This window comes from Lactuca virosa, chromosome 4, assembly GCF_052849685.1.
Source record: "Lactuca virosa cultivar CGN04683 chromosome 4, Lactuca_virosa_CGN04683_v6, whole genome shotgun sequence".
NCBI lineage: Eukaryota > Viridiplantae > Streptophyta > Magnoliopsida > Asterales > Asteraceae > Lactuca > Lactuca virosa.
In genome coordinates this window covers 493,845,093-493,854,782 of record NC_136429.1, presented here as the reverse complement: position 1 = coordinate 493,854,782, position 9,690 = coordinate 493,845,093, and the positions used below count along the sequence as shown (strand labels likewise).

Sequence of the window (9,690 nt, the reverse complement as noted above, 5' to 3'; positions counted from 1 at the left end):
AGGCTCGTGCCCAACTCCTCAAAGTTTGACAAATGGAGGAGTTAGTTTGCTTCGGCATCAATGGTGATGAAAACTCACCCAACATACGTAAGGTCCCATGTTCGATCATGTTTATAAAAAAAATACAAGGTATAACAATTTATCTTGTTTTTTTTTTTCAGTTTATCAAAAAATTAATACATGATTTAACATTTTACCAAAGGACAAAGCGCAAATATACCCTTGCCTTAAGGTTAGTGTTGTCGTCTCCACTTCTCGGGAGAACTCAAGTTCGAAACTACCCTACACTCACTGGTCCCCATGTCATCGGCACAAATGGCATGACATTTTACGTTGCAACCTGTATTTTTGGTATATATATATTTTTTTTGTGTGTGTAAATTCTTAGTATAATCACTAAAAATTAACATTCGGATAAAAATTAATTAAACTATGTAAACTTACAAGTTTTTTTCTCTTTTTTTTTTTTTTTTTTTGGAAAAATACTCGGACCCAGCTCCTTCCCACGATACACCTTCAGCTTCCTCACCTGCAGCGCTTCAGTCCTTAAGTTTCAAGAACATCCCCTTTGACGCTTCATCTTTCAACAACTTGTCAATTTCCAAAACTTAACATTTCCTACAATAACCTGACCAATACTGTAATACAACATACTCACACCTGATGTCCTACAATCACCTCATGGCAACTGACAGATCTATTAGTTGCGTAGGATGACTTGGTAAACACTCCCTTCCATGAATGATCCAAGTAGTGTTTATATATGTTTCCGTCTAATGAATTCATATGAGATTGCAAATTTTAGAAATCATGAAATGAGTTTTTTGTTAGTTGGTTTTTCCAACTCATTGTATGTAGTTTCTCTTCGTTTTCTAAAAACTGGATACAAAATTTAGAAGAAATTTAGTCAAAAATATACCAAAACCAAGAACCATAAGTTAATACAAGATTTTCTTGATTATATAAAAAGATAGAATTATAACAGCAAATGACTGCAAGATCTCTCTACTTTTTGCTTTTATTAAACAAAAACAATAGAGAACAATACCATAAAATCGTTACACGTATAAAATCATCTCCACCAACAAAACCTATTCCTACAATATACAACCTTAACCCCTACAACCAAAAAAAAAAAAAATAACAACAATCTTTCCTAACACGACGGCGGTTGCAACTGTTTCAACCGCCGTACAACCTGCTTCATCGTAGGCCGTGTCGACAACGAATCCACCGTACACACCACCGCCAAATGCAACACCTCCACCAAATCATCATGCGGGCCCGCATCCCACAACCCGCCCGTAAAAAACTCCTTCGCCCGACCCTGTCTCAACAACATACACGCCCACCCCACAATATTAAACCCATTCCCATAGCTCGAAAAACTCGGATCCAACGCCTTCTTATCACTTATCAACTCCAAAAGCACCACCCCGTAACTATACACATCCGCCTTATCCGACACCCGACACGTCATCGCATACTCCGGCGCCACGTAACCAAAAGTTCCGGCGACTCCGGTGGTGGCATGTGTCTCCGACGTCCCCAAAAGCCTCGCGAGCCCGAAATCCGATAAATACGCGTTGAAATCTTCGTCCAATAAAATGTTACTCGGCTTCACATCGCGGTGGAGGACACGTGGCACGCATTGGTCGTGTAGATACGCGAGGGCCCGTGCAATGTCTAACGCGATCTTGTGTAGGACGCGCCAATCGACGGCGCGAATCGATCGTTCTTGGATGAATCTTTCGAGGTTCCCGCCCGGTAAATAGTTGTAAATCAAGAACATTTCGGTCTCGCTCGCGTGGTATCCGATTAGGGTTACGAGATTCGGGTGGCGGAGCCGCCCGAGGGTCTTGATTTCCGCGTCGAATTGTTGCACGCCTTGAAACCGACCCACCGCCAACCGCTTTATCGCCACCAAAAACCCCGGGGAAATCTCCGCCTTGTAAGTCGCTCCGAACCCGCCGTTCCCAATACAATTGCTTGCGTTGAAACTGCCCGTTGCCCGAACCACGTTCTCGAAAGTAACCGGGACACCGATATCGGTAAAAACCGTAACCTCCTTACGGGTCGACCCGTGCCCGCGACCCGCGGATTTCGGTCGCCATTTTGTACAACAAAACAAGACAAAAAGCGCGATCATGACTGAGAAGATAGCAGATGCGGATGTGATCGAGGCGATTTCGATTGAATTGAAACCGTTTCGGTTCCGGTCCTTCGGGCCGGGAATCGGGCTCCCGGAGAGATTTGCGAAGTCGCTGGAGACAGGTTGCTCCGGCGAGGATGTCGCCGGAGAGATTTTACATGATTGTAGATACGGGTTTCCGAGAAGACTGCTGCATTTCATTAGGTTTTCGTTTGAGGGTAGTGGGCCCGATAAGTTGTTGAATGAGACGTTGAATTTTTGTAGAGTTTTCACGTTTGCTAAACCCGATGGAATCTTTCCGGATAGTTTGTTGTTGTTGAGTAAGAGAACAGTTAGATTCTTGAGATTCACGAGATCTTCCGGAATCTCACCGGATAATGAATTCGATGAAAGTTCTAGAACTTCTAGAGATTTGACATCTCCTAAACCCGATGGAATTCGACCCGTGAGGTTGTTTCCGGATAAAGAAAGATTCTTGAGATCCTTAATCTTGTCAAAACTGCCCGGAATCTCGCCGGATAACATATTCCGGCTCAAATTAACCGAAACGAGAGAATCCAGATCACCAAATCCAACCGGAATTGTCCCGGAGATGCGGTTACCAGATAAGTCCAAGAAAGTCAAAATCCGGCAAGTTTGACCGATGTTGACCGGGATTTGACCCGATAACCCGTTCGAGCTAACATTCACAACCAACCCTTTCAATTTCGCACAGTTTTCAAATAGCACCCCTGGAAATTCACCGGTGAGCGCGTTTTCGCCTGCTAAAAATGCATAAACCGTGTTTTCCCCTGTTCTTGAAATGGGTATGGAAGATAACCCGCCCGTGAAATTGTTGTTACCGATGTTATGAATTACTGCAAGATTCCTGTTATCTGTTGGTAAAAACAAAGAATTTACCGTTTTGGATGCGAAAAACTGAAGGTAGGTTGATGAAGGATTCAATGGTTCGCAGGTGGTGTTGTGAAAAGACGGAATTGACCCTGAGAGGTGATTGCTACTGACATCGAACACTGTCATACAAGGGACACGAAGTTTGTCACTGATTTCACCGGTTAGCTTGTTGGAGCTCAAATCAAGAAAATTTAGGTTTTTGCAGATATTGAATCCTTTGGGGATTTCACCGGAGAAAAGATTCTGGGCCAGGTTGATCATTTCCAAGCTGCCACATGTCCCCCAATTGTCGGGAAACTTGCCCTCTAATGTCGCTCTTGGTGCCCATAAAAGTTTTAGATTTGGGAGAGTGGTGATTTCAGAGGGGATTGTACCTTCAAAGTAATTGAACTCGTCTTCTGGGGCTAATTGCAGGAAATTGTTGTCGGGAATGGAAAAAGTGGGAATTGGATTGAACAAGTTGGAGAAGACGACGATTGATAAGTTCAAACAGCTTCCGAGTTCCCGTGGGATTGGGCCACTGAGACTATTTCTTGAAATATCCAAAACTTGAAGCATTTTAAGTCTACCGAGTTCAATCGGGATTTCTTCTTGAAGTAAATTCGAGTACAATAAGAGGGATTGTAACTTGGTACAGTTCCCTAAGCTTGGTGGAATCCCACCGACCAAAAGATTTCCGGCAAGTTCTAGATTCTCGAGATTACCACAATTGTAGCCGATTTCAATCGGAATGTTCCCGGATAATTGGTTAAACGAGAGGTATAATCCTCTTAAATCCCCAAATTTGTCGAGAAATATTGGAATTGAACCGTTGATGTAATTCCCTGCGAGATTCAAGACCTGTAAATTCTTGAATTGGGATACTGAATTTGGTATCTCGCCGGATATCTGATTAAACCCCAAATTGAGAACTCGGAGGCTTTTTAGACCAGTGAAGTGAGACTGTAAGTTGCCGTGAATCGAATTCCCTTCAAGATCAATCACTTCTAATTTCTCCATACCCCAAATTTCAGAAGGGATTTCACCACTCAAATCGTTGAAAGGAAGTGATAAAATTCGGAGTTCTGAAAGCTTAGAGATCGCGGATGACAAATTGCCCACTAATTTGGCGTTAAGATCCAAACAATTCTTTACAATTCCAAATCCATACAAGGGAAACTGATTATATTTAGAACAGGTAAAGTCTCCGGAGTTACCTCCACCTGTGATGTTAATCGCCACAACCCTAGAATCTGACCCGCAAGTGACTCCGATCCACGAACAGTGATCCGAACTGCTTAAATTCCAGCTCATTAGCACTCCTGAAAGATCCGAAACAGCAGCCTTGAACTCCAGAAGCGCCGATTTGTCGGAATCATCGCCAGAAACAGCATGGAAGTAAGACGTAGTGAATACCAACAAGGTAATTAACAAGAAGTTAAATGGTTTGTGAAGACGACCCATTACTGAACCCTTTTGAGGGTTCGAAAAGAATTGAATCTTGGTAAGAAGGGGTTAGTTTAAAGATCTGATGTGTGGAAAACGGGTTTTGTTCAAAACCCTAACCCTAAAATTGGTGTTTGGGGAGAGAGAAGAGAGAACATGGAGAGAGATTGAACAGTGGGAGTTCATTGAGAAAACGCGTTTGTAAATTTGTTTTTAGCATTCAATTTGTTTCCACTTTTCCAATTTTAAATAACAACTTTTACATATATTTTTGCAATGTAAGATTTATGATAAAAAAAGATATATAATTCATTATTTGAAATGTATATTATAAATTTATAATTAGCAGGAAAAAAATATCTTTTTATTTAAATAGTTGAGGTTTTTTGTAGCTGATAAAAGATGCAAATATGAATATGATTATATAAGTGTGTTATTTGTTTTCAAAATAATAATAACTATGATTTTATCTGTTAACGTGTATTGTTGTGGCAGTAATAGATTTAAGAAGTACTAAACAGTAAGTTGCTACATGTTGAAAATAGACGAAAATATAGTTTCTGTTTGTAAAGTGAAAAATAGACAAACTCGAATTTATCGATACATACATAAAAAAATAAAGTAAGTTTTTTTAAAAAAATAATAATATTGAACGGGAGTTATAAATTTACATTGAAACGTTGAATACATCGAATTATACCGACACATACATAAAAGATTATTTTTTTAAGTTAACGAATGACAGTTATTAAGGAAAATCAGATTATGTATACTGCTAGGGATAAACACGAAAGTTTAGAAAACAGATGGTGAAACTTATGATTTACAAAGTTCAAAGTCGAAGGAGTCAAAATGACATTTTAAAAAATAGAGGGGTGGAAAATTTCATCTTATAAAGTAAATGGTGTATATTGTCGATAGTAAAAGCAGAAGGTGTCAAAGTTTTATTTTAAAAAGTAAAGATGTGTAAATAGTCATTTTTCAAAGTAGAAGGTTGCAAAGAAAATGTCCTCTTACAAAGTAGAGGGGTGCGAATTATCGATGGTAAAAATCTAGATGGTCAAAATGACATTTTAAAAGTTAGAGGGTGAAAAATATCATTTCCTAAAGTAAAATGTGCAAATTATCAACATCCACCAACATTCTCTTCTAATATATATACTAGATTATGATCCGCGTTAAACGCAGGGAACATAAATTAAATACATATCATACTAATAGGTGGCATTGTCTTAGGTGAAATTTTAATAAAAAATGTTAGATTCGTTTTAGAGTTTTTGAACCAAACTTGTTAAATAAAAATATTTAATATTTATATTAGAGCAATTTGGTTTTTTAATATAATAATTTCTAATATAAATGATCCACATGATCTTTGTTTTATCACAACATGATGCGACTCATTGATTAAAACATGTTGTATAGTAGCTTTATGAATTGATTTTGTTCGGTGTACCAACCTCTATGGAGGCTCATATGGTTCTTTTTCATATTGGTCATGTAAAACCAAATGCAACAATAAGTTGTTATATGTACCAGCAACGTTAAATTCTACAAAGAAATTCGATAAACATTATAATTAAAGTGCATTGCTATAACCATAAACATCAAATTCAGACATTGTAATTTGGTCAATTTCTAAAGTATTTTTTCCTTATAAGAATTAAAATATGATTTTTCAAGCTACACCCTATCACATATACATATCTTTCGATCAAAAAAATTATTACAAAAAAAAACATGTTATGAACATAAATATATCATTAGTTTCATAATTTGCCAAAGGTTAACACTAATAAATAATAATGAACTTTCAGAAATCTTGCATTTTGGTCACTGGATCCAACTAACAAATGAAATTCAATTTAGAGGATTGATTCAAGAAGTGCATCCATGACTTCTTGTAGCTGAATTTGGGGAAATGCTAAGACCTACTGAGATATGAGGGAACGGTCTGTGAGACTACGGTTGGTTTCTGGAGGGAAATACAAATTGAAAATCGTTAGCACATATCTTTCCTACCTACTTCAATTATCAAATTTAGATCAAACTTGTCAAAATCAAATTACAAAAAAAAAAAAAAAAAAAAAAAAAAAAAAAAAAACTCAAATATGTAACCTAGCAATCAAACAACATATTTTTTATAGAAAATAAATATCACAAATCTACAATTTACACTTTATATAATATTCTTAAATTATATCTTACCTTTTCATCTTTAATGGTCATTAACACCTCTTTCTGTCATATTGTTGTGACACAAAATAACTATAGAGTACACACATGGTTAATCGTACCGACAACAATCAATGTTTTTTCTGAGAAATATTGATGTCAGTTTAAATTATATAATAAAAAAAGTAAAATGAAATATGAGGGTAAAAATAATCCAAAAACTATTTGACATAATGTATATTTCATAAATGAAAGTTAAGTATATAAACCCCATCTACTTGTTGGAGATCAAGCTTATGAAGGAAAATCGTCATTTGCAGAGTAGATGATGGAGGACGAAGCGTTTCTACAATTAGCAGATGTGCTTTCTGGACTGGATTTGACAAGAAATCTTAACAATAAAGAAGATGTTATTTTTGTTCCTTTAAAATAGGATCATTGATAAAGATCCTAGTCGTAGTGAAGCAATTTGTGACGGAGAAACGTTATGAAACGATGCATAATGAAGTTGGTATAAATTTATATTCATTTATAGTAAAAGGAATAATAATATTTTGAAATTTTTTTAAGGTGTAAGTTGTTAATCATAGTATGAACAAACCTCTATAATAAGATATTTTTTCCGCATTGAATAACAACTATCATTCGGGTTTGTTTCTTATTTTCCAAATAGTCAGCAAACTGTTGTGCATACCCATTCCAGAGTGTTACATTTATTTGTTTGCTTCTACAAAAGCCAAAAACATAATAAATATACAATATAAAATGACATTATAAAGTAAAATTTGACACAAAATTTCGAAAAGTAAACATACTATAGATCTTCCAAGCTCAAATTGACTCTCTTTGATAAATTATTTTTCTTGTTCATAAGGGTTTCCATTGGGAAGCATGTCACAACATCTCCAATAACATGTATTATATAAGATAAAAAAAATGGAAGATTAGTATAAGTTTCGTTATGGTGAGTGATGGTAAATAACAAAATATTGTTATATAGATCGTTAGATTGTAACATATAAACTAACCAACAGGTGTGTTCTCAATAAAAACACCATCCAAAATGGCGTTGAAATTTGCAAAAGAGAATCCATAAAGTAATCCAGTCCACTGACTGCATGGTGTAACTTTGGTTGTGATATAAATATTGATTTTGTTTTCATTATCAACAAAACTAATTTCGTTTTTATTAATACCAAGTTATGGATTTTGGATGTAGTAACAACCATCCTCATGAAACAAACTTTAAATTCTTTCAACCTATCTATTAGTAACCTCTGTCTCGATCTTCCTTCCCTAAATGCACAAAAACAAATCAGTTTATATTTTGTTATATGTGGTTCGAATGAAATTGTAAGAAAATTCATAAAAAAAATGTTATTACCTGTTCATCAATGAGAATCATATTAGTTTTGTAAGTCTTTGTTGAAGATCCATAAGCAAGATGTTTCATGAGACGAATTATTCTTACTCTCATGGTAAATTGACTTTTTGAAACATCAAGTTGGTCTATGAAGGTAATGTTGCTTTGAGCCATGTTTCTGTTTGTGAAAAAACTAATGATTGTTAAACACATATGACCCAACCAAGTAATTGATATGGACCGGGTAAAATAGGCAAAACAAGAACAATTCAAAATCATAGGATCGGAGTGAAAATATAGTTTTAGGGACGGAATTTATAACTTTTGACATAACTCAAGGACGCCGAATGCAATTTAGTCTAAAACATATAATGTAGAAAGTCTTTTGTATGTAATCAAAATCAAAATTATAAAAATAAAATAAAATTCTTATCATCCAAATATGAATGATGTTATATATACTTTTAAAAAACCTCATAATGCAAACTTGACAATAAAGTAAGTATAAATAGTTTTTGTTGATGCTCATCAGAAAACATATCAAGCAGTAGAAGGGGGCATCAGTGGTAGGGGTAGGGGTATTTCAAGTAAAGAGAATGTATACATAGATGTTGTTCTTCCCTCATTCATCATGCAAATAAAATTCAATGTAGAGGAGTATTTTATTATATGGTGTATAGAAATATACCAGTTCCATTCATTGATATATACCATTGTATTTGATTCATGATTACATTCGGTAACCCTCGCATATTAAGAACATCGATTACACAAGTTTCAGGAATGTTGCAAACAGAGAATATAGCATTGATTATACACAGACTCGTAAACAAACATAGGTGAACACATTAAAAATCGATATAAAGGATATAATTTTGTTTTTGTAACTAAATGAATGAAACTAATATGCTTAAAGTAGATTGATTAATTTTTTTTATGACCTCTCAACATAAATACAGTAATAACAGGTAATAAGAACAAAGTAAATGCAAGAAATTGGAGAAGAAGAAGGAGAACAAAGTAAAGAAAGAACATGGTAAAAGGAATTGGAGAAGAAGACTGCTGAAGAAAACACTATAAATCGTAGGACACAATCCAAAATCCTAAGAATAACAACTTCAATGTAATCGTATATATAGGGTGTTTTTGAATAAAAAAATCATTATCTTCCAAAAAAATTGGGATCCTAAGATATCATCTTGGAGATTTTTGGCTATTCATTTGGAAAAATAAGGAAGATATCAGTTATGCCGATTCAAAATTTTAAATTAATTGACTTGCTTATTTAATGAGTTTTAAAATTCAAACCAATATCTCAAATTGATTTATTTTATGTGGGATATATTGGGAGATAAATTAAAAATAATTTTGACACTAAAATATTTTGTTGATTTAATGGGATCTGATTAGATTTTATAGGTTAATAACTAAATTATTGATATGCTTATTTAATGAGTTTTTTCAAAAAAAAAAAGTTAAACGGATTTTAATTTTAAAGCCAAAAGCTATAAATAAGGAAGTTAAATTAGGAACAATATTAATTAGATAAACTCATCTCTCGTATATAAATAGAATGATATGTTTCAATAGATAACATAATTGTTGAATTTAAAGATTCTATAATTATTAAAGATTCTATAATTAAATGTAATTGTGTTTGAATTTTATTTGGGGAAGATGA

General features: G+C 34.7%; 1 protein-coding gene across 1 annotated transcript; it reads right to left on the bottom strand.

Annotated features, from left to right (window-relative positions):
* Positions 1-989: 989 nt before the first annotated feature.
* Positions 990-4,683, bottom strand: RPK2 (receptor-like protein kinase 2). The gene has a single exon (XM_079046459.1). It carries the CDS (start codon positions 4,487-4,489, stop codon positions 1,157-1,159), a length of 3,333 nt encoding a protein of 1,110 aa, XP_078902585.1. The 5' UTR covers positions 4,490-4,683; the 3' UTR covers positions 990-1,156.
* Between the last annotated feature and the right edge of the window lie 5,007 nt (positions 4,684-9,690).